This window comes from Jaminaea rosea (assembly GCF_003144245.1).
Source record: "Jaminaea rosea strain MCA 5214 unplaced genomic scaffold BDZ90scaffold_12, whole genome shotgun sequence".
Taxonomy (NCBI): Eukaryota; Fungi; Basidiomycota; class Exobasidiomycetes; order Microstromatales; genus Jaminaea; species Jaminaea rosea.
In genome coordinates this window covers 384,523-408,182 of record NW_020289986.1, presented here as the reverse complement: position 1 = coordinate 408,182, position 23,660 = coordinate 384,523, and the positions used below count along the sequence as shown (strand labels likewise).

General features: G+C 59.3%; 7 protein-coding genes across 7 annotated transcripts; 1 reads left to right on the top strand and 6 right to left on the bottom strand.

Moving 5' to 3' along the window:
- The first annotated feature begins 127 nt into the window (after positions 1–127).
- Positions 128–2,571, top strand: BDZ90DRAFT_233648 (hypothetical protein). Its single transcript, XM_025506709.1, has 4 exons — positions 128–171; positions 430–637; positions 714–889; positions 1,199–2,571. The coding sequence occupies exons 2-4, from the start codon at positions 431–433 to the stop codon at positions 2,466–2,468; spliced, it is 1,653 nt and encodes a 550-aa protein (XP_025360672.1). The 5' UTR covers positions 128–171; position 430; the 3' UTR covers positions 2,469–2,571.
- BDZ90DRAFT_57494 (hypothetical protein) lies at positions 2,511–4,103 on the bottom strand. Its single transcript, XM_025509693.1, has one exon. The coding sequence runs from the start codon at positions 3,979–3,981 to the stop codon at positions 2,560–2,562; it is 1,422 nt and encodes a 473-aa protein (XP_025360671.1). The 5' UTR covers positions 3,982–4,103; the 3' UTR covers positions 2,511–2,559.
- Positions 4,104–4,259: 156 nt separating this feature from the next.
- On the bottom strand, positions 4,260–9,347 carry BDZ90DRAFT_233647 (hypothetical protein). Its single transcript, XM_025506708.1, has 4 exons — positions 8,921–9,347; positions 8,700–8,806; positions 8,384–8,620; positions 4,260–8,298 (listed from the first exon to the last, which is right to left on the bottom strand). The coding sequence occupies exons 1-4, from the start codon at positions 8,970–8,972 to the stop codon at positions 4,435–4,437; spliced, it is 4,260 nt and encodes a 1,419-aa protein (XP_025360670.1). The 5' UTR covers positions 8,973–9,347; the 3' UTR covers positions 4,260–4,434.
- Positions 9,348–11,132: 1,785 nt separating this feature from the next.
- BDZ90DRAFT_214896 (hypothetical protein) lies at positions 11,133–12,950 on the bottom strand (the record flags this gene model as incomplete). Its single annotated transcript, XM_025504201.1, has 3 exons — positions 11,133–11,441; positions 11,508–11,975; positions 12,054–12,950. Coding segments are annotated over 3 exons (1,674 nt in total), but the record flags the coding sequence as incomplete, so codon positions are not given.
- Positions 12,951–14,165: 1,215 nt separating this feature from the next.
- Positions 14,166–15,795, bottom strand: BDZ90DRAFT_233646 (hypothetical protein). Its single transcript, XM_025506707.1, has 3 exons — positions 15,387–15,795; positions 15,190–15,316; positions 14,166–15,108 (listed from the first exon to the last, which is right to left on the bottom strand). Exons 1-3 carry the CDS (start codon positions 15,576–15,578, stop codon positions 14,204–14,206), a joined length of 1,224 nt encoding a protein of 407 aa, XP_025360668.1. The 5' UTR covers positions 15,579–15,795; the 3' UTR covers positions 14,166–14,203.
- On the bottom strand, positions 15,742–21,710 carry BDZ90DRAFT_57408 (hypothetical protein). The gene is made up of 2 exons (XM_025509692.1): positions 20,300–21,710; positions 15,742–20,171 (listed from the first exon to the last, which is right to left on the bottom strand). Exons 1-2 carry the CDS (start codon positions 21,591–21,593, stop codon positions 16,192–16,194), a joined length of 5,274 nt encoding a protein of 1,757 aa, XP_025360667.1. The 5' UTR covers positions 21,594–21,710; the 3' UTR covers positions 15,742–16,191.
- BDZ90DRAFT_57407 (hypothetical protein) lies at positions 21,711–23,139 on the bottom strand. Its single transcript, XM_025509691.1, has 2 exons — positions 22,845–23,139; positions 21,711–22,767 (listed from the first exon to the last, which is right to left on the bottom strand). The coding sequence occupies exons 1-2, from the start codon at positions 22,956–22,958 to the stop codon at positions 21,829–21,831; spliced, it is 1,053 nt and encodes a 350-aa protein (XP_025360666.1). The 5' UTR covers positions 22,959–23,139; the 3' UTR covers positions 21,711–21,828.
- Positions 23,140–23,660: the final 521 nt, after the last annotated feature.

The window sequence follows — 23,660 nt, the reverse complement described above, 5'->3', positions numbered from 1 at the left end:
AAGTCGAGGCAGTTGGTTGGCTCTCCGTCGAGCGAGAGTGGATTTGTCTCTGGCTGGCTGGGCGCGCAGACGACAGAAGAAAAAGTTGGCTGCGACGGGGCCCTCACTCGCTTTCTTCTCTTCTCATCTTGCAATCACACTTCAACAAGGTCACACCTCTCCTTATCCAATGTGAGTATTCACAATTGTCGCCCCCTTTTCAAGGATGACAAACCCCTTTAGATGACGAGGCTGAGGCTGTCATATGCGGGAGGCACGCTCTCTGACCGGCGCAGGCTTCTTGCCTGTCGCTGCGAAGAGGCGACTCGCGGCAGTCGATGCTTATAACCTTGGCTACCACTCCTGATACTCAGCAAGAGCGCGCGATACTACCTTTCTATTGGTAAAAGATGAGCTCACACATTTGTTGTCCTCTCTTTGCGCTACTAGCATGCCGGCAACGGCACCGGCGCCGCCAGCATCGACAAAGGCGCCTCCGCCCACGGCCCCCGTCTGGAACGACGACGAAGACGACTGTAGTGACACCGATTCCGAGTCTGGCGATTCGATCACTGATGTCCACCTCGGCCTCGCTGATGGGGAGCTCGAAGACGATGATGAGAGCAATCCCCTCGTGTCAAGAATAGGAGGCAAGGCGGTACGTACGCTGCGGGCACCCACCGTTCTTTCATGCGCACCAATAGCTGACGTCCTTCGTCCCTTCTCTGTTGCAGGCATGGCTTCCAACAAAGTCAATCCCACCCGCTTCGGTAGCTACATGTCGACACTGTGACACAGTCATGGAGCTTCTTGTCCAGCTCTTTGCACCCCTCGAGGACTCGCCTTACGACCGCACCATCCTGGCTTGGGGTTGCGCGCGAGCCGTATGCCAGCGTAAAGGAGCAGGAAGGTGAGTCTCAACGCGTCAGATCATTGAGATGTCAGTGGCTCGCCGCCACTGCCGCCACCGCCGCCGTCGATGGCAGATGATTAGTAGTATTTCTTCACTTGAGGGCGACGGAACCCTCTTGGGCGAAATCGTCTACTGAAAAGATAAACAACTTTGACACGAGCTTTTTAACCATGATGCCACACGACCCTCAACTACGACGGCGGCGACGGCGATGGGCGGTGGAGCGGCGGGCAGCACATACCCACATGTAGGCGGCGGCACGATCTGCTCACACCTCTCCCCTCTCTGTCCCACCCACGCGTACAGCCTCCGAGTGGTCCGCCACCTCCAGTACAACGCCCGCTGGGCTGCCAAGCTCGAAAAGAAGAAGGCTAATCAACAGCAGAGGGCAGAGCGTAGACGTCAGCAGGAGGAGCAGGCAAAGAAAAGGAAAGAGGAAGAAGAGGCGAGGAGTAAAGTGAACCCTTTCGCCTCAGGCGCCTCAGCAATGAATGGTGGCGGTGGGCTTGGTGGGAGCTTGTTCGGTGGAGGCGGCGCTTTCGGATCTGGCGGGAACCCTTTCTCGACATCTGCCGCCCCTGCCGCCGCACCAACTACCGACTTACAACCTTCGGGCAAGCAGGACGCTTCCACCGAAGAGAAAGACGACGCCTCGGACGAGTCCGATTCAGAAGCGGATTCTGCCGCGGAGGACGAAGCTCGCCTTGCCGAAGAGCTAGCAATGAAGGCTGCCCTTAGTACCGCTTCCGCTTCTCAGTCAAATTGGGTCCCCTCCCTCGCTCCGCACTACGCTCCACCCCTCTACCTCAACACCGTCCCCGAGTCGTCCTCCTCTGCCCGCGCGGGCGACAAGGCAAGCAAGCTCACAAAGGAGGCGGCAGCCCTCAAGAAAAAGGCGCTGGCTGCTTCGGCGGACAATGCGACCGATGAGGAGCTCAAGGGGATGGAAAAGGAGAGCTACGAAAGGATGATGCTCGTAGGGGTCGATGAGGTGTTGGAGAAGTTCATGGCGCGCGTGGGCGCTGAGGGGAGACAGGTAGTGAGGTACGAGCTGGGAGGACAGCCCCTCCCTTTCAATGCTCAGGGCGAGCTCTATGACACTCTTTGGCCCAAGGCGAAAACAGCTGGGCATGGGAGAAGCTACGACCCTTCGAAGATCCCGCCCTGTGAGGCTTGTGGGTCACGAAGGACCTTCGAACTTCAGCTCATGCCGGCTTTGGTGCATACATTGAGGGCAGATAAGATCCAGGGTGCCGAGGGTGAGAAGGACCTCGCTACCAACGACGACGCTGCCAACGTCGACGCTGAATCCCGTCGACGCCGTGACCTCGAAGCTGCCCTTGGCCGCCGCCTCGCTCCACAACCAGACAAGGACGGCATCACCCGCTCTAAGGGTGACGCAGCTGCAGCAGCCGATGGGAGCTCCACGGTCGCCGCAGGGGGGAAGACGGGCCTCTGTTGGTCCACGGCTATGGTGTTTGTGTGCGAGAAGGACTGTTGTATACCTAGGCCGGATGAGGGGAAGGAGGGCGAGACGTGGAGGGAGGAATGGGTTGGGACGCAGTTTGAGGATTAAGATCGATGACTTTGGATACGGCTTTCTCCCCTTGTATATGATCTCGAGCATTTGTACAGCAGCACTTCTATACGCCTAGCAAACATATTCATTACCCCGTCCTTGACGATGCCTGGTCTCCTGCTCCCCTGAGCGGCGCCTTCAGCCCTAACCAAACGTGCTTGGCCATCCTTGTGCACCCAAGTTTCTCGTAGAAGCGCACCGCTCCTTGATCACTGGCATCAACGTGCGCTGTCACAGGCCAAGGACACCACGTCCCCTCTCCTTGCGTCGCCTCAGCCTCGATGGCAGCCACGTCCACTCCGCAAGCAGTGAGGGCGCGTCGTTGTGCGAGGCCGATGCGGGGGGAGAGTAAGGTGACTAGTAGCCGACCGAGGCTCAGCGGCGCGGGTGGTGGTGCTGCTGAAGAAGCGGTGGAGTCTGCAGGCTCGACTCGCCGTCTGTAGGGTAGCGCGACGTGCAAGGAAGCCAAACTCATATCCTCGTGCGTGTACACCCATCCAGCAAGAGAGCCTTTGGCCTGCTCTATCGGGTAGACGTCTTCCTCGCTTCCCTTCTGGGCCCCAGCTGCTCCCACAGGCCCAGTTGCATCTCTCGCCAGCAAGGAAAGGTGCGGCTTGCGCAGTGTATGCGAGACAGGGAAAGGTATCTTGTTGGCCTCTGCGACGGCTTTCGCCGTCTGTGTCGTGATTCGCTCGAGTTGCCACCGTTGGCCTGCTTGCTTTGCTTCTTCCTCGGGGGTGGCAGGGCATACAATGGGTGGCGGGTCGAGAACGAAAGCATCGTAGGCTCCGCTGCGCCATTCGATCCAGGGTCGGTTCGACGAGGGGCCTCGCAAAGAGTCCTCGTCGCGTCTTGCCTGGCAGACCTCATCAGCGAGCACATCAACCTGCAACTCGTCCATCGCCTGGATGATGATGTCGACTTCTCTCAAATGTTCCCTTTCCACCTCACTGGCATCAAGCGCAAAGTGATCCCTCTGTGCCTCAATGAATCGCTTATAAGCCACTGGCAGCCACTGAGAGAAGAGGAAATGCACCATGCCCCGAGTCGTTGGATCGTCCTCTCCTCGGGCTGAGCAAGCCATTTCGGTGCTGAGCCAGATGCTCATGTTTGGACGGCGCAGGCATGTTGTCGGGTCGGCTTCGTCGCGGAACTTCGACGAGACGAGGATGCCCAATCCCCAAATCCCTGCCTGGTGACCATTGTTGGCGCTGCTGCTGCTGCTGCCGCCCCTGCCACTCTTGAGGACCCCTACAGGCGGCGAGCCAATGACCACAAGCTGTGCCCCCGGCTGGTAGCGAGTCGTGAAGTCTTTCCAGGGGTCGTCAATCACGCTCAAGCTATCGAGACTGGCGGAGAAGAGGTCAGTCCTTGACGTGACGGCCGCAAGGAGATGGTTGCGCACGGTCGTCGAGGTAGGGAGGCAGGGTGGGGTCGACAGGAGGTGGAGGAGGTAGGCGTAGTTGATGTCCTCCGGCTGGTGGGCCACCATGCTCGTTGGCAACGCCATGCTTGTTGCCCTTCTTACTGCTCTGAGCCTTACGTGTCCGAGCGAGATACCTCCCACCTCTTATCTTGATTGTGCTGATGGAAGGAGAAGATCCTCTCTTCCCTGATCCGTTGACTCGAGAAGGAAGCCGCTTAGGTTCCCGATTTGATCGGGCCGATTGGGCGCCACATTGAGCGCTCAGATCACCCGGACCATCGCCCCGGCGCTGCACACGACACACGACATCAAACAAGGTTCTGGCAAAGGGTCTGGCATTTCGAGCAAGACGGAGAGCAAGCGATTGAATCAACGAATAAAGGAGAAACAGGAGACTGGGAGCTCATATGGTGATTTTCTGGTTTTCTGTCCACATCTCCTCACGACTAGAGGGGGTATTCCACGACACGACACGCTGCAAAGTCCTAGCGATCGCTCCGAGAGCCATCGATCATTTGACGACGCGCTCACTCGAGCTCAACGCCTTCGCCCTGTCGTGCCCGTGTAGTCTGAGGCGGCAAGGGACGATTGCCTGTTGCTCCTCGACGTGCCGTCCCTGGTGAGCTTCTTTGTGCCGCCCACAGAAGGCGAAGCCCTCGAGCTACGCGACGAGGTCATAGAGGTGCCGCGCGACGACATCGAGGCAGACCTCGACGTCGAGTTGCCGCCGATGGAGGAGCCGGCGGCCGACGAACCAGAGTCAGAGAAGAAGGAGCCACGCGACCTGTTCGAGTTGATGCGCTGCGTCTCGAGGGCGGCGTGGGATCGTACTTGGGCCATGTTGCTCATGAGGTACGAGGCCTTGGCGCTGCCTGTGAGACCGCCCTTGCCCTTTGCCTCGAGAGGCTTGCCGCTGAGCACCTTCTTGAATTCGAGGCGAGCGGCGTCCGGCTTGTTCATCGCAGCGAGGAGGCGACCAAACTCGTAGTGGGCAAAGTAGCACACGTAGCGGTCCACCTCGTCGAGCTTGTGGGCCCACTTGAAGACCTTCTCGAAGGACCCGACGGCGTCCTTTTCGACGTCGTCGAGGGATCCAATCGAGTCGTCGGCGGGGAGGCGTACCAGCGTGTGGGCAGGAGGGTAGGCGACGTGCGTGAGGGCCACACCGCGGAGGAAGTAGGAGATGCAGTAGGCTCCGTAGAATTCTGACTCGCCGCCAGGGTACGTCTTGGGGTCGTGGTACGTCTCGAGGTCGTCGATGAACTCGTCGATGCGCGTGAGCGTCTGCTCGACCATGAGGAAGACTGGCATCTGGCTCATGCAGTGCCAGAGGTACGAGAACTCGAGGGCAGGCAGAGGAAGACGGTTGCTGTTGGCAACGTACTTCTTGGCCTTGAGCACGGCGAAGCGCTCGAAGGGGATCTGACGGCCAGCGATCTTCTTGACGACCTTGGGAACCGTACGCATGACCGTAGCGCTCTTTGCTCGGTCGTCCATGCCCGTCTCGTAGAGCATGACGGCCTTGGCGTACTGGTAGATGGACTTGGACCAGTTCGACTCGCGCGAGAGGACATCATAGCACTCGTGAGCGCGAGCGTAGTCGCACGTCGAGAGGTACGTCATAGCCAAGTCCCAGAAGCACATGTGGTGGAGCTGCTTGTACTCCCTCTGGCTCTCGATGGCGTTCCTGTAGTACTCGATAGCCTTCTCTGGCAGGGCTTGGGCGGCGTACAGCTTGGCCGAGAAGTACAGGTAGAAGATACCGCTGGGGAAGCGGACAAGGTTCCACGAGAGGACTTTGTCGGCAAACTCGATGTCGACGTCAGTGAGCGGGATGTACTGCGAGATCGTCAGATGGTAAACGAGGATGGCAATGTCGCACAACGGACGACGGACACCCTCAGCCTCTGCGGAGATGGTGGGCAGGGGCTTGTTCTTGGACCAGCCACCGGCTCGCGAGTAGAGATCGAGGGAGAACTTGCGGTCACCGACGAAGCCGAAACCCTCCATGAGGCTGAGGGCGCGCTTGGGCAGCATCGAGAGGACGAGCGAGCAAGTGGCGTTGCCGACGTAGACACCGGAGCGGAAGTCCTGGTCGACGTTGTACTTGGCGCGGCGGCCGCTGATCTGAGCTTCCTCAGCCTCACCATCGCAGTACTCAACGAACTCGAGGAGGTCCCTCATGACGAAGTACGAGGAGCGCAGGCCAAGGGCATGCTTGACGAATGCAACAGCGTCACCGGCGTAGAAGATACCCAGCACGCACTTGAGGAGCTGCGACTCGGCGAATACGAGCTCGGCGTGCTGCTCGACAAGGCTCATCTTCTGGAAGGCCTTTTGCTTGCCGCCGCCGATGAGCTTACCAACGGTACCTTGTTTCTTGCGGAGGTGCGAGGCAATGTTCATCGAGTGCTTACAGCAGAGAATAGCCGTCTCGAAGTCGGAGGGCTCGAAGGTCATGACTGCCTTGACCGTGTTGATCAGAGCCATGCCCTCGGCCTTGTAGAGGCGGTTCTCAGCGCCCTCGCGGCAGAGCTCTTCAGCCTCCTTCATGCGGGAGTTAAGGAAGAGATTCATGGCCTCGCGCACCGTAGCCAGGTCCTCGCGGCAGTCATTGTCATCGATCTTGACTTCAGAGGCCTTGACACCCTTGGGGTTGATGAAGTCCACGGCGACGTTGGTCTCGGGAGTGATTGAGTCGTCCGAATAGTCCGAGCCGGCGTCCTCATCCTCATCCTCCTCGTCGTCGTAGTCTTCCTCGTCCTCTTCCTCTTCGGGAGCAGGCTCGGGCTCACGATAATTCTGCTTGCGGCCGTTGGCACCACGAGTGGCAGTGGCACCATTGGACTTGGCTCCGTCCTCAGTCGCGCCGTCTTGCTCATCTTGAGAGCTGCCGCGGAGGTAGTTGACGGCGCCAGCGGCAGTAGCGCCAGCGGCGGCGGCTGCGCCAGTAACGGCGCCGATGGCAGCACCGGTGTAAGTCTGCTCGTCCTGGTTCTCGTTCTGAGCCTTGCCGCCCTTGGCAGAGCCGTTGGCACCCTTCGACTTGGGAGCGGGCTTCTGCTCCTCCTCTTCCTCCTCTTCCTCATCTTCATCCTCCTCTTCTTCTTCCTCCTCCTCTTCATCGTCGTCGTCGTCCTCTTCCGGCTCAGGCTCAGGTTCCGGCTCGGGCTCCTTCTTCTTCTTGAGAGGTGTAGCCTTCTTAGCCTTGGCGGCAATGGTGCCAAGAGCACCGCCAGCTGCAGCGCCCCCAGCGGCACCACCAGCGGCTGCAGTTCCGTTGCTCTTCTTGGATCCGGCGTCCTTGTCCTTGCTTGCAGCACCGTTGCTGCTGCCCTTCTTGCCTTTCGACTTGGTGCCGGCGTGGCCACCCTTGGCCTCAGTGCCGCAGGCGCCGAGACGACCGACGACGGTGTCTTCGAGGTTGTCCTCATCGTTGTCCTCAAGCCACTTCTTGAGCGAGGGAATGTCGTGCTTGTCATTGACGGACTGCTTCTTGACCTCACCGTCCTTCTGGGGGTACTCCCAGTTGACGTGGTGCTCGTCCTTGAGGATGCCGACACGCTGGTAGATGTTCTTGGCTCGCAGGTAAGGCGTACCCTGGAGAGCAACGAGACGAAGCTTCTTGGCTACGACCTCACGCTTGTACGTGAGGTCAGGAGCGTCATCGTCATTGTCACCGGCATCGATCCACTCCTTTGTGAGGTTCTCGTACTCGGTCGCGAGGTCCATGTACTGCTTCTTGATGGCCTCAACGGTCTCGGTGTCCTTGAGCTTGTCATTCTCATTCGGCTCGGGCTCGATGTAGTCCCAGTCCCAGTCCATCGTACCGCCCATTCCGATACGAAGCTTCTCGGCCGGGATGTAGTCTGCAAGCTCGTGCGCCTTGCTGGAGAACTTGATCTTGTCACGGACAACGGGGTCAAGCATGGGCTGGAGGACCTGCCAGATACCCTTGAAGATCCAGGGAGCGCCGTGGACGTAAATGCGCTGCAGAGACTCCGGGTAGTAGGCCTCGAGACACTTGACGAGGAACAAGACACACTGCCAGTCCATGTTTTTGAGACCGAAACCGTTCATGTCGAAGACAACGACAGCCTTCTCGTACGGAGGCGTGGTAAGCTGACGAGCATTCTCCATGGCCAAGAGGACGAACTGCTGCAGCACCTCGTGCTTCTGAGCGTTGGTGAAGTGGCGGGCGACGTGAATGAAGTAGATCGGGTACTCTCCCGGGCGATTCGAGTTGCCCTGAATGTACGAAATACCACGTCGGAACTGGTTGAGGAAGCCGGGCACGTCCTTGAGACCCTCCTCACCCTTGGTGATGATGCCTTCGACGTCCATCTCGAAACGGAACTTGAGAGCGGCAGCAAGCATAGCAAGAGCTCGGTCGATGTCCCACTACGAGTGTGAGAGCGAGAGCAAGAGAAACAGATGTCAGTCTTCCGATGCAGCTCTGCAGCTCATTTCTCGTCGCCACCCTTACCTTTCTCGCTCGAAGGAAACGGAGCATCGCAGCGTCGGGATGGTCGTGCTTGCAGAACTCCCAGACAGCCTTCTTGAGGTAAGGGCCGCCGTACTTGTCGAGGAACTGGTTCATCTCCTTCATCTCCTCGGCCTTCTTTGCCTCCTCCTTGGCAGCGTCACCCTTGGGGATGTCTTTACCAGCCTCCTTGTCATCTTTGCTGGGAGCAGGTCGTCCGCCCTTGGCTTTGGTTGGACCCTGCGCGAAGTCAACGAGCCGACATCGATGAGCCTGACGACTCCAATCACTCCACAGCTCAGTGTACGCGCCCACTCACCCCCTGCTTTTCGAGGTCTTCTGAGATCTTCTTGTTCTTCTCCTGCAGTTCAAAGAAGCGCTTGTACATCTCACGCAGGCACTTTTGCTGGTGGTCATCGAGGTTGCCTAGCAAGCAGACAACCAAGTAAATCGCCAGGAACAGCAGCGACGTCGATTCAAAAGACCTTGTCAGTCGTTGAGACTACTTCGAGCACCTCATTCTGATGCGCGCCCACTCACCTCTGTATCCAGGCAGGACCTCCTCGCCATCGAAGTTCTTCTGAGTCGACATCGTGGGTGAAGATGACTTACAAGAGAGCAAGGATGGTGTTGTGGTGTGTGTGCGCGCCGGCTAATCTGCCTTTGCCTACTTTGTTGAGCCTACTCGCCGCCGGAGGGTGGAGTGATACGAATGGAGTGGATGGTATAAAGGTGCTTGCTCGCCAAGTGTGTGCTGCCTCCCCGCTACAAATTCGTCGCTGAAGGGATATGTGGAGAGCAGCGACAAAGGGCAGTGGAGTGATGGTAGTGAAGAGAAGGGAGTCAAGGAGGACGAGGGCGTGCGGAGGACGGAAAGCTTTACTAAAGCGACAGACTGGGTGGGAGCGAGCGAGATCGGGGCTGGGTTGGGACTGCTCTGGGGTCGGTCGCTCGAAGCAAGCAAGCAAGGGCAAAGCAGAGCAAAGTAGCTTGTGAGTGCGTGCAATGGGCGCCGCCGACGTAGACGTCTTGTCTGCCCTTCTGCTCGCCGAAGTGTCTGTGCTCGCCTTCTGACGCACTGGATCACTGTAGAGCTGGCCGTGCATCATCGTGAGGAAGTGGATGCGTGCGAAGGCTCGGCTCGCATGTGCGGAGAAGGAAGGTGGGGCAACAGGCACACGACGAGTGAGGGCTAAGAAAGCGGGCCCGGATCATTCACTCAGCATCGCAGCGCACCGCGGGCTGAGAGACAGCGAAGAGAGAGAGCAGGCCAGACAGGACCCAGGGCTGCAATGCGGCTCTGCTTTCTCCTCTCAACTCAATCGGCCGGACGCCGCGCCCTCTCGCCCTATTCGATTGCTTTCAACGGCCATGAGAATGGACGGCAAGAGCCACGCTAGGACAATCTGAAGCGGTCCGCGGCGGCGACAGAGCATGTTAATGAGCTGATCAATCTGTGAGACATTTCGTTCCGTGCGCCCAGCCCGCTGGAACCGGTCGCACAAGCAGGCGTAAGGCGTACATCAGTGCCGGCCTAAACGAAGGCGTCAGTGGTATCAGCGGCAGCAGCGGAATGAAGACAAGCGGGCGGTCCTCGTCAGCATGGCAGAGGGGAAGAGATCAGACTCGAGCTTAGCGGCTGATTGCTAGCCAATGGCTACAGCCTCTCTTGTCGTAGCGTGGGGTAAAACGACATCACGGCGGGGATGGCAGCACACTGTGTGCTCTCTCCACCCTTTCCGCCTTTCGGTCCCCGCGATCGTCCCCGCGCTCGCCAATGACACCGTCACAGTTGCCCTAGGCTCGCTGCCCTAGCCTCGCCTGGCTTCGATTGCTCCAGTACCAGGCAACGGGCGCCCCGCTCCCGGCAGAGGCCTTGCGAGCCGAGAGATCACAGACGCCTGCCCTGATTTGATTGCGATTGCGCTTTGTTCGTGTGTGAAATCTTCGATGGCTTGGCTAGCTTGGCCGATCGAGGCGCCTCAGTGCGGGACTACTTCAAAGGAATGGTGAAGACGATGAAAGGGTATCATTAGTAGTCAACGAAGGAGCCGGATAAAAAAATGTTCCTTGAAGAAAAGATAAAAGGGGTCGCAATGAAGTAGAAGAAATGGTCCGAGGGCTTGTGGCGCCGTGGACGAGATAAGGGAAGCAGAATTGCTTTGCTGCGACCATTGTACGCTCCTCGTCACAGCCACACCCTCCTCTTGAGCCCCTCGATCAGTCCTCCGAACAAAGGAGCCTGCGCCTTGGCCTGCTCGAGCGTCTGTATCGGCTTCGTCCTAATGAAGCCCTCACCCTCAACCTCGTTATCCTTCTTCTCGCTCTCCTCAGACCCGCCATCAGTGTTTGCCTCAACATCCTGAAGCGAGCAAGCACCCGTAGCAGCGCATTCCTCAGTCAACATCTGCACGATCGCCTCTACGATGTTCTTCGACGTGAGGTCAGCGTGGTCCTCTGGCGCTGAGCGGGTGACACGGGAGGAGCGAAGCGTGCTTGCTGTACTTTCGACGCTGCTGGTGCTGATCGTTGATGCCGTGACGTTGCTTTGTTTCTGCTTCTCGGCGGAGAAGCAGACCTTTCCACCGCCGAGTTTCCACCGCGAAGCCTGGCTCTCCTTCGGAGTAGGAGCCGTAGCAGCAGCCACGGGCGGGTCGCGCTCCCTCTCCAACGTCCCGCTGAACTCATCCGCCACGGCTTTGAGGCAGATGAAATTTTCCCCTTTGCCCTTCTCCTTTACCGCAGGCGGTACATTCTTGATACTCGCCACATTGACCCTTGTATCTTGTCTGAGGTAGTAGACCACGAGACCCCAATGCTGCTCGCTCCACACGCCTTCCTTAGGGCTCAGGATGTATTCTCCCTTTTGCAGAGCAGTGATGTCCCCGAGGAGAATGCGGGAGTACTCGCTCAGCTTGTCCGCCGTAAAGTCATAGGCGCAGATGTAGAGGGACTTGTTGGTGAGGAGGACGACCTTCTCTTCCAGCCGAGTGGACTGTACGCGATTCGTCTCGTGCGGGGAGAAGAGCGTCCAGCCGCCAATGCGGATCTCGCCTTCGTCCTCGGCGGAGACCTTGTTGTCGCCCTCGCCATCGCTCTTGCCGCTGTTGGTGCTCGGAGCCAGCACCATTCCCGCGCACGTCTCGATGGCCGCGGCCCTCACTCGCGCGAGCCTGACCTCATTGGAAGGATCGACACTTTGCAGCTCCTCGCCATACTTCTCAAGCCCGCTCAAGCTGAGCTCCCCATAGACAAAGGAGATGACCGTCTGCCTCCAAAAGTCCGTGACTGCTCCCTGCACCAAGCGGTAAACGCTAGCCGTCGCGTCATTGAATACTCCTGTCCAATTGCGCCTGCCCGTCCGGGTGAAGTCCCCCTTGAGGGCACGAGAACCGGCGTAACATTGCGAGATCTGGTCACCGTTGTTCGCCCAGGCGTCGTTGAATGCGTAGTCGAATGCGGGATTGTCCTTCGGTTGAACGGCAATGCCTAGGCTCGCGAGCTGGGAGAGTAACATGTGGCGCCCAAAGGCAGAAGCCGCTACGCCTGATCTGTCAAGACAGTCGAGGCAGGAAACACGGAAGGTGCCGAATTGCTTGGAGAGTAGGCCATCTGGGGACGACGATGACGATGAGATCGTCGGAGGCGTGCCGGCAGTGGTGGTCGTGCTGACGCCTCCCGACGAGCGCCAGAAGAAGCCCATCTCTTGTAGCGTGTCGTCCAACCTCTCAATGAGCCGGCTCACATTCTCGAACTTCATACCCGCGCACTCCTTGTGGAAGTCGAAGGCAAGATACTTGACCTTGTCATCCCTGAGTTCTTCTACCCCTTTCTGATAGGCAGCCGTAATCTCCCCTTCCTTGCCGGACTGCTCAGCAAGATTCACGCATGTCACCTTCCCATAGCGCTCGACTTGCGCCTTGAAGTGGGCAGCGAACGCGCGCTTATTCTCTTGGGATGAGCGCTCGAGGATGGGGGGTGGCTTGAGGCTAAAGGGGGATTGCGACCAGTAGAGAGGGATAGACCCTCTGAACTGTACAAAGGAGAAGAGGTGCGTCTGCTCCTCGCGGTGGACCAAGAGGACCTGCTCTGTCTCTACGTAATTGGCTACTTGCCCATCGGAATTAACGCCGCGACGCTGGTAGCGAAGCCCCGGTCTCTCACGGCTGCGGCGCGAGATGATCATCAACTGCGCACTGCTGTCAGCCTCGCCGCCGCTGCTGGCAGGAAGAGGCAAGCTGGACGTCTGGAAATAACCCTGCATAAGTGGCAAGACGAGGCTGTGCGCACCCGCAGCAATGAAGTCGCGGAGCATGTGCTCGTTGTGGAAGAAGCGGCGATCCACTCGTCGCCAGAGAGGCAAGGTGGGACGCGGCTCCTCAAACGGCGGCAGAGAGCTGCCATTGCTAGAGGGAGCGGTGGGCTGCGGCGCCGTCTTACCTCCATTGGCCTTGACTAGCTGCTCATGCTTGCGCTGCAGGGGAGTCGTGAGGTCAAAGTCGTACGAGAAGTAGAGCTCTCCACGCGCAAATTGGCGGGTGGCCTCCTTGACTAGCTTGTCCTCCAGCTCGGCCTTGTTCGCATCGTGCATTGCCTCTTCCTCCTTTGACGACGACGATGCTGCTGCTGTGGATGCTGGATCATGCGTAGCTTCATTGGTGACCTCTGCGTGTACTGAGTCTGGCTGTGCAACAGGCGCGTCCGGACCTACAGTCCCTTGCTCTCCGAGCTTGCCAGTCCCAATCTGCGCCTCCGAAGCTGACTTTGCCCCAGCATGGGATAGCCACTTTTTCGAGTCGCTCGCCCGTAGCGTAGACGTATTCCGTGGATCGATGCCGGTGTCGCTTCGAGAATTGGACATGATGAAGGACTCGCGCGTGACAATGGATGGCGTCTGGACATCTGAGTCGGGATCCTCCTCGTCCTCCTCGTCGCTATCCTCGCCTGAAGAAGTCGCTGACGAGGAGGAGGAAGACGTAACAGTCTTACCAGGCGCTCGTTCTGCCTCCTGCTTCAATACCCTCTCTGCCCCATCCTTGGTCAGGGGGATGCCCAAGACTCCAACGCATCGATAGACTGGCCTGCTCGCGTGCAAGAAGTCGCCGCTATGCTCTCGTCGGGTGATGACGAGCAGGTACGAATTCTGGAAGAGCTTGAGTTTACCAACGATCCCGTAGCATTCGATTGTACATCCCTTCACTTGGGACTTGAGGCTCGCATTGAGCTCCTCTGCCTTCATCTGCTCCACATTGGCATCGCGACTCCACCGCAGCCTTGCACCGGTGGCCGTTGCTGGGGATTCTAGACCTGTTGCTGCAGCGTCTGCTGAGGGCTGTTTGCGATGACCATGGTGATGGTGGTGATGGCGGGGTACAATGAGCAATCCATCAGGGGTGACGTGAAGGGAGAGCTTGCGGTCAGGAAGTGGAGGAGTGAAAGGGGGCAGGGCCAAAGGATCCTTGTACGATGACGATGGGGAGGACGTCGGCGAAGAGGGAGATGAAGGAGAGTTCGCTAGCTTGGCTGATGAGCGGGAAAAGAAGGCCTTCATTGCGGCCGAGAGTGGTAGCAGCAGGAAGTGAAGGGAGAGGAGAGGAGAAATGGACGGCTGACTCCATCGAGCGACGAGAGGAAGCGGGAGCCGACAGGGGCTAATCGCAGCCCATGGCTCGTGCGCATGGCCGCCTCAGCCGCTATAGAAGCCGCCCTCGACTTCGATGGTCGCTTGACGATCCCTTGATGACGACGATGAAGATGCTTGATGAGCCACTGCGGGACACGAGGAGACAGATACAAGTACATTGCAATTGCGGCCGGACACCATCATCGCATGCGCTTCGCCGGGCTGCTGCGCCCAGAAGGCTCCTCATCCTGCCCTTCCGTCTTGACATTCCCCTCACCGCTACCCACTGAAGGCCCGGCTCCTGCTCCTCCCTTTCTCTTAGCGGCGCCCTCCTGACCGCCCTCCTCTCCTGATGCTTTGCTGTCCTCCTGCTTGTCAGGTCTACTCGCCCTCAACTCTCCAGCCAAACGTTGCAGAGCCTGCATAGGTCCCAAGGTATTCTGCGCCGCGTAGTCCATCAAGTCCCTCAGCTGACAGACCGACTCAGTGATCTCGAGGCAGCGCATGGCTCGCAGCGTCATACCATACTCGTTGACCGGGTTCTCTGGCATCGACCAGCGCTCCACAGGGTGCGTGATGCGTGGCCGTTCCCGATCCCGGTCGTCCTCTCTTGAGGAGGAAGAAGGCTTCTCGTCCTCTGCTCCCGCTTCCTTTGAGGTCTTCTTGTCATCCTTGCTCTTCGATCCGTTCTTGACGTCTCCACGGATCTTTGCCACGACCTCCTCACTGACCACCTGCTCAACCACTCCCCTCTGTATCTTCGCTCGCGGCACCAGGCTGCTCCAGTCCTTGATGATGAAATCCAACCACTGTAACTTCAGCGCCCCGCCGATCGTCGTGAAGCCCGCCCTCATCACTCCACGCTGTACGACTGTCCAGCCGCTCTCGTACTCGATGTCCATCCGAGCGCGATCTACTTGGACAAAGTGAGAGGTGCGTCCGGTGGGGATACCAAGCGAGCAGCCTTTTACTGCGGGTGGGTCGGTGACTTTGCTAAGCTGGTCACAGGGATATTCACGGGTGGAGGAAAGGGAGACATAGTGGGAGGAGACGCCCGAGAGGTGGACGGTGTGAAGGTATCGTGGGATGACGGGTGTGGGGAGTTCTGCGGCAAAACGGCGAAAAGAGTGACTTGGGGTTAGCTCGCTAAGGCCAAAGCATACGCTGCCAGGCGGTCTCTACGTACCAAAAGACCTCTGCTCCCTAGTAGACGGATTGAAGGCAATGAAGCGAAAGACGCCATCAGGCGCGTAGAAGGTATGCGTCAATGAGCGCCAGAAGTTGAGGTCGTGAATCTCATGGGCATGCTGGGACTGCGAGTGCAAATCAGAGGGACAAAAAGTCAGCTCAAATAAGTCCACATTTGTCGCTCGCGATACTCACTTCTTTGCCAGCGAGCGCATCAAAGTACTCGAGCAGCCTGAGGGTCGCATACCCTGCCGGAACGCTAGGCTGAGGCGGAGGCAAGGCAGAGGTCGAGGCGATGCCCAAGCTGTTGGCCGATTGAGTGGGCATGAAGCCTAGCGAGCCGCCTGCCGAGCCTCCGGCGGATGGAGGAGGAGGCATCATCGCCATGATGGGCAGCGATGCCGCTCTGGCTGAGAGAAGGACGAGATGTGTGGATGGCGAAAGGAAGCAAGCAAGGCTACGAGCGAGATGACAGGACGGAAGGACGGACGCGCCAATCTCGAGGTCTGGAGTCGATCGCGGAGAGAGTCGAGACGAGCGAGTGGAAGGCGGGGGGAGACGAGTGGGCCCCCACGCCGCGCCTCACTGCCAAATCCATGAGGCCACACCGCCATAGCAAAGGCATCTCTCGGAGGACTTGAGGGCATGAATGCAGTTCGAAATATCGATGCCGAGTCGAGCGAGTGATGGCTATTAACAAGTAGAAAGATAGGGAGGGGATGACAGGTAGTACGCACGCGCCTATTCGTAAAGACCCCGCTCTTCTTGGGTATCGGACGGGGTGGCCAGGAGCAGCAAATAATCGGTGAAGACTCGACGATGGTGATGAGGGCCTTCGTAGCAACCTCTGAGGTGCATGCCACACACTTGCTCACGTGCCGCCACCCCTGTGGGCCACGCTACTGTGTTGCTCAACCTACTCTACGATGACTCCGCCTTGCTTCCCCTCTGCCTCCCCTTCGCCATCAAAGTAGCTTCTCATCTCCCCCTCAATAACCATCTACTGCTGGAGCACTTCCCTTTCCGCTTTCCGCGGTGCGTTCCGAGCCGAGCTGGACGCTGAAGCCGTGCTGGGTGAGGGGGCCATTGAGCTGCTGTAGTTCGCCACGGTGAGCGTGGAAGAGTGCGGATCGCGGCTGGGTGAGGGTAAGAGGGACGATGAGCGTGGCAGCACTGGGAAAGGGTGGCGTGTAGAGGGTGAGGAGAGGTTGACTGATCGTTGAGGGTATTGATGAACTGGCGAATGCACGGCAGCCGTCGAGGCCTCCGCCGTTGAGGACGAGGAGGAAGAGAGGTGGGCTGGCCTGGTAGGCAAAGGAAGTGTCGACGTCGCTGACGATGAAGCCGGTGCAGCTGGCGGAAAGACAGAAGAAACACGCCTGCCATCCTTGATGGGAGGCGAGGGCAGCGGTGCAGTCAGAGAAGACTCAGCTCTGCCGCTGCTCAATGCTCGTTCAGGCGGTGCAGGAAGACGGTGCGCCGGTGGACTCGAGGATGCGCCTTGCTGTTGGCTCTGTCCGTGCACCGGCCGAGTAGCTTCATCGGCGGGCTCTTTACTCTCAGTCCGAGGCGAGGCCATCTGAGGCCGAGAGTAGAAGAAAGGCGGGGGGGCTGGTGCTCGGGTGACTTGCTGAGGATCAACGGGGCTTGTCGCCGTCGTGGAGGTGTTGAAGCGATGGTTGTGGCTCTGTGAGGGTGGAGAGGTGCTCGACGAGGCAGTAGACGTTGCTGGTCGACGGAGCTTCGACATCTCCACAGGCTTGAGTGAGTCCATACGCGGGAAGTAGGAAGACCAGCGTGTGGTCGCGTTGGCAGTGCCCGAGCCTGACATCGCCGCTACATGTGACGAGTCTACGGCAGTGACGCCAGTACGAGAGGGCGATGTCGCATGATTGCTCGCTAGCCCCGCCATGGACCTGGGCGTTGGTGTCGTGGAGCTTGACCTCCTTGCAGCGTCGGCAACCTCCTGCAGCATGCTGGACGAGCCTCCGAAGCCAAAGGAAGGGATACGCAATCTCTTCGTAGCAGCGGTCGCTCGGCGACTCCTACTGCTCGCGCTACCTATACTACTGACCATACTGCTCCCTGAGGACGAAAAGGGGCGGCGTGCTTGTGTTGGAGCAGGCTTCAACTGTTTGGCACTGACGGAGGCTTCATGGCCCTGCTTGGATGGCAGCGGCGGTGGTTGCATGCTGCTAGCAGGGGAGGCGGGGAGGCGTTTGTGCCTGCCGACGCTGCCAAAGGAGGACAGTGAGGAGAGGGAGAGCTGAGTGAGCCGACCATGAGGCTTGGCCGCTACTGCTGGACGCGAGAGCATCCTAGATGCCGCCGGATCGGGCGAAGCCGACGAGGATGGGAGTGTAGCATTCACTTGATGATTTCTCTCGACAGGCGAGGGCGCATCCGAGCGATCCGATCTCCTCCGGCCTCGCGGGAGAGCCGCAGGTAGCGAGGGGAAGCTGCGCGAAAAACTGTCCTGCTGCTTCGCCCGATGAGTAGAACTCGAGTGGGAACTGCTGGCCCCACCGAGCGTATTCACGTCTGAGGAGACGCTGCTGTTGTGCTTCATCATCCTACGACTGAGGAGAGGCGCAGCGGTAGCCTCACCATGAGCCTGCAGGCCTGGTGGAACATTCCCGCTGGTCGCTGAGCCGCGGCGAGCGCTGACATCCTGGTGATGGCCTTCATTCGGAGATCGACAGCTCCCTGCACTCGTCTCAGATGGGGTCTGCACTCCATGCCGCCGCTGACCGTCACGCCTCTCCTCCTCCCCGCTCTCCCTCTCATCAAAGCTAGGCCTGATGTTATCCTGCAACAATGGCGGCAGAGAGAAGAGCATCGAGCCTCGCTTGTAGTCGCCGCAGCCGGAAAGAGATCCCGTGCCGCTCCTCTCAAGATGCTGCAGCTCGGGGCTATCGTAGCCAGACGCCTTAGAGGCTTCCTCGACTGGCTCTTCGCAGAGCAAAGGTATAGAAGAGGAAGATACAACATCCGCCGTGCCCAAGACTGCATGTGGGCGAGGTGTCGTCTCCCCCGATGCCGACTCCAGCTGCGGCACCGAGGAAGAGGAGTTGGCGGGACGTTCTTGATACTCTGCTGCTGCTGTTGCTGCTCGATCTTCGAAAAGGACGTCCTCGTGATAGGCCTTGCGCGAAAGGAAAGCCCGCTCAAGCTGGCGCGAGATGAACGACGAGGCCGCTGATCGAGACGAGAGCTCGCTGCGTCGTACAGAGCGTTCCGATGTTGCAAGGTTTGCCTTTGAGGGCAGGAGCTCCTCGATCATCTCGCTGAATCTGGTGCCGCCTGCACGCTCAGCTGGGCACTCGACCTCATCTTTAGCGACGCGATGTGAATTCTCTTTCTCCGGCGCCACGTCTTCGCATGAGCGAGAGTGAGGACGAACGCGATTAAGCATGTGGCCTCCCTTTGAGAAATGAGAGGCAGCCTTCTGCAGGCGCTTGCCCAGCCAATGGCTTGAGCCGGTCGAAGCCAATGATGACGACGTCGCCATCGCTGCTTCGGAGCGAGAACTCACGGCTAAGCCGGCTGAGAGCCCGTCGAAGTAGCCGGCCGGGGATGAAGGGGAAAGCTCGAGGCCGTCGCTCTGCGAAGTGGTGAGCTCTTGCGGAGAAGCGCAGAGGACGACGTCGTTATCCATTGAGGATTGAGACGCATGAGCTTGAGCGGGCGGCATATCGACGGGCAGACTGCCAGGCGAGAGTCGACGAGGAAGCTCAACCTGCAGCATCGGGTTCACGTCTTCATGCCCGTGCGGCGTGCTCTGCTCACTCTTGAGCGCGGCTGCCGCTTCCTGGATGACAGTACTGAGCGATTTGCCGCCGAGAGATAGGCGACGTAGCTCCTTGAGATTGGCAGTGACGGGTGGGATCTCTTCTCCCCGGAGGGAGAGGGGTCGCAGAGAGGGGTCGGCGAGTAGAGTGGGGCCGCAATCATTCCGACGAAGCGGGAGAAAGTAGGGGTGGCCACCATCCGAGTGGGCATGAGCGCTCAAGCTCTCAGATATGTCGATCAGCTCGGCTGTGTGGTCTGGGCTTCTGCCAAAGGCGAGGTCAGTACTCAGGTCGGAGCGCAGCTGGAAGCCCGCGTTCGAGTTGGACAGGTCGAAGTTGGAGGTGGAAGAGCTCCAGCGTGAGGCCACGAGGCGATCGGGCGAGAAGTCGCCGGGAGGTGGCGAGTTGGATGGGGCGGCGGAGGCCCGCGCGTTAACTAAGGACGTCCAGCGTTGGATTGCGCTGCCTCGCACTGCTTCGTGATGGGCAACAGCAGATGCCGCCGTGGGGCAGCGTGAGGCGAGCGCGGAGGACACCGGAGGGAAGCTGAATGCTCTGTGCCGGCCAGGGGGTGCCGCTGGCGAGTCGGCCTCTGTCATCGTGATCATTGAGTCCGGCCTATTGAGCTCGTGTTGAATCATTGATCCCAGTACGCGAGTGCCAGCTGGCGTACCTTGATAAGATGACGACGAGGGAGAGAGCAAGATGTCATCGTTGGTAGGTAGAGTTGCTGAAGTCGCCTTGCGAGGCGTTCCGAGCACTGTAGACAGAGCTGGTGGCGAGGAGACTGGGGTGCGTAGAGAGTCGAACTCCACGACCACATCGTCGCCGGTCTGGGGCAGAGGCGGAGAAGGCAGCGACTTGTGTGAAGTCGCACGCTCAGACGAAGCCTCACATGAGCTGAGCACGTCATCTTTCTCCTGGTCTTCATCTTTGCTGGCTGCCTCCTCCCTCTCGACGTCCTCTGAGATGCGACGCAGTGACGGCTGAGCGCTGATGGTGCCGCCGTGCGAGGATCGTGAGGCAAAGTCGTCGTCTGAGGACATGCGGCGTAGAGGATTGGAAGCTGATGCGGCGACGGGTGAGGGGATCTGCACAATTCGGACCTTGTCTGAGCCGGTGCTGCTCCCGCTGCCACCGCCTAGGTTAAGGTAGCGACCGGAGTGATCGATGAAGTGAGAAGGGATGACTGTTCGGTGGCACGGTAAAAGAGAGAAGGAAGCGAAGCAGAGGCGGAGAGCAGACGCGCGTCAGCCCGCACGGCCCATGTTCGCGTTGCTCGAGACATTGCTTTCTCCTCCTCGATTGCACACTTACCACCTTCAGCCGGCGCAAGACGCGAGAGAGCGCTTTCAAAGTCGCCCTGTGCAGGCGACTTCTGCCTTGCCTCGCGATTCTTGCCGCTTCGAAAGAGCATCGTCGGCTCCTCGTCGTCTGGAGACCACTGACTCGTTAAGGGCACGTCGTAGATGAACGGCGCCTGGGGCTGGCTGCTAGCCCGAGACGATGGTGAGGGTACACCATTCGTATCCTTATGCGACCAGTCCCTGACTAAATCGCGGAACTCTTCTTCGGCACGCGTGAGACTCTTCTCGGCGGTTTTCGTGGGAGATGAGGACGATGCTGCGAGGTCCGAGGTCCCGCAAGCCGTAAGACCTGGCGCTGTGGAAGAGGACAGAGAAGAGGAGCGCAGCCCGGACCTGCCGACTGGAGGAATGGGACTTTGCGCTGCTGACTCGACGCTGCTCTCCGCCATGAGGTGGTCGCCCATGTCATCCTCGTGAGATGCGCCGCTGCTCGACGAGGAAGACGCAGAGGAGGTGCGTAGTGAGGGCTGGTGTGGCTGCGCAGAGCTATTCGTATTCGAGTCTAAGCCGGGCAGAGCAGGCTCAGCCCTGCCATTGACGAAATTCTGAGCAGCGGCAGAGATGCCACTGCCATGAAGTCGCACGACACAGCCTGGGCAAAGACCACCACTGGATGCCTTGGCCTCTAGCATCGCAGTCAATGCCTCCTTCGCAGTCTGGACCGCTACATCAGCTTTGATGATTCCTTCAAGGGCGGCAAAGAGGCCGAGTTGATATCGGTGGTCGCGAGAATGGGTTTCACCATTGATCTCGGGTGGTGAAGAAGACGACGGCGAGGAGGGAGAAGGTGATGTCTGGTTTGGATTCGACCGCACATTACTGTATTGGGTATGGAGCGACTCGACAGACCATGAACTGTGGGGCAAGCCGCGCAGTGAAGGGCGACTAGACTGGCGAGTCGGCGGATGACCGGGAGTTTGGCCGTCACTGTGGCGCAGACCATACCCGGTAGGCGTGGACGCCTGGTCGCTGTCGGACTCATTTGGATGTTGGTCCTCTGGTGGTAGAGGCGTTGAAGGAGCGATGATCTCGACTGACTGGGTCTCAGAAGCGATTGACGTCTCGACTTCCCAGAAGCTGGGATCATCGACGGAGGTGCGAGGCGGGAGCTCTGATCCTTGGAAGAGGTCCGAGACGTCCAGTCGGGATGAGGCGGCCCGGCTCAACGTCTTCTCGTTGTCGCTCGAGATGGCGTGCAAGGCAGCGTGCTCTTGTCTGCTGTTTACCCCGTCCACGCTAGCCATTTTTATGCTTCGGCTTCGTTGAAAAGGCTGGGGATACGGCGTAGGGAGCAAGACGAGCAGCGGCTATGCGTGAAGGCCCGTCGATCCGTCGATACCTGCCAATGGCGCAGAGGGCACGGATCGCAATACCGCAGGGCGGTGAGTCAAGTCGTATCGAAGCGCCCTGATAGCAGTTCCGTACCATCCTCGTCGTCAGCCGCGATTGCTCTCGCGCCACGGCAGAATCACAGCGGCTTCATATCGATCCGCCAACTTCGACTTCCTCACCCGCCTTCAAGCTGCGTATCTCGCAGTGCTCGCAGCCTTCGCGCTGCAAAGCCTCTCGGGCCTGCTCATCGCTCGTCCCTTGGCGGGATATAATCTTTCCCACCAGCCCTCGGGCCGCCTTGTGCTCATCATGTGTGCGAAGGATGAGCGTGGGCACGTATGCCTGACCGCCTGTGAAGCACGAAAGGGCCGCTTGGTGGAAGCCGAGCGCAACGGGGCCCGTGGCGAGACGGAGGAGCGGCAGGGTCTGGCGGTCGAAGGATTGGATGAGAGTGCGGCAGTGGGCTTGAGATAGGGCGTGAGGGATGGACCTTCCGAGGATGCCGTGGGGTGAGTAGACTACGGCGCTTTTGTCCCAGATGATGGCAACGCCGCCGTGTAGGTCAGCCCAGGCCGGGCCATGCGTCCAAGGTGACTCTTGAGCAGGTAGACGGAGCAAGCGGAGGCCTGAGGGGACGTCGTCCTGCTTGTGCGAGGTGATGGAGTCAAGGCTGTCACCGCGGTCTCTCAGCTCGTCCATAAGATGTAGCTTGAAGGCTTTGCGTTGGTCGGCCGTCATCTTCTTGCCATTCAGCAGATTCGCCACGGCCTGGAACGATTGCGGCGTGCAGAAGATGTCAATGGGACGACTCTGGTCGATGAGCTCGCATAGCGTTTCAGGGTGAGCATGATCGCTGAACGGATGACTGATCAGGATGGCATCGATGCCGCCTGCCCCCTTTACTTCAGCTCCATTGCCTTCAGGCTTCGAGATGCGCTCTCGAGCGGCAGCTTCGAGCGTTTCGTTGGCTAGAGACTGGGAAAGGGCAGACAGGCTGGGGAATGAGGCAGTCTCGACGCGTGTCTGCGCTGAGAAGAGGGGATGGTAGTCGACCTGCTGGCTCGTCGAAAGCCATGGGTCGATGAGCTAGCGCCGCGAGCAGGCAAGGGATGTGTCAGCCAGCCGCAGCTCTAGAAGAAGAGGCGCCACGGGCAGCCACTGACGAGATTGTAAGTCTTTGCATCGTGGCCGACGTGGATCTGCAGCAACCACGTCGTATCGCCATTGAGCTTCCTGAGGTTGGCCCGCTTCGATGCCTCCAAGCTTGAAGGCGGCATCTTCTTGGAACCAGAATGGCTAGCTGTGCTCGCTCCACGGCCGGCGTCGTGATTCTAGTCGATGATGTGTGTGAGCTTCAGGCGTGCGAGCGAGCTAGCAAGTCGTTGAACACCAGCGGCGGCGGAGCGTTGAGCCGGTGCATCTGCGTCTTCGTTGAGCGTCATGCCACGATGCGGTGCGGCGGTGCGACGGACCAAGCGAGACTAGGCAGACGAGACCCGTTCACGGAGCTCGGGCAGAGGCAGGGAGCTCTTTCGAGCGAGCTTTTGGACCCTTGCTGCGCCGACTGACCGAACGACAAACTGGTCGCTTCGAAGGCGCAGCGAAGCAGAGGCAGGGCAGTGGCAGGAAGCAGGCAGGGCTAAGCCAAAGCTGAGGCAAGACGGCTTGCAATGCATCCACGCCGACTCGCGCTCAGGCTGAGCGCCGCATCGTCCAGTTTTACTCTAAGATGATCAAGAGACGCGGTGCAAACGGGTCGAGAGCGATGAAATGACGCTCTTCGCCAGCAAGCAAACAGAACAGATGACCTCGAATCGATGGCTCGATGCCATGCTACTCCGAGGCACGAGAAGGCTTGGGTTGGCCTGGCTTGGCCTGGCTTGGCCTGTCTGTGATCGTGGCGCCCCGCCCTTCGTGATGAGAAAGAGCAGCCCGCGTCGACGACGGCTATTGTGAGGTGAGGTGAGGTGAGGTGAGGT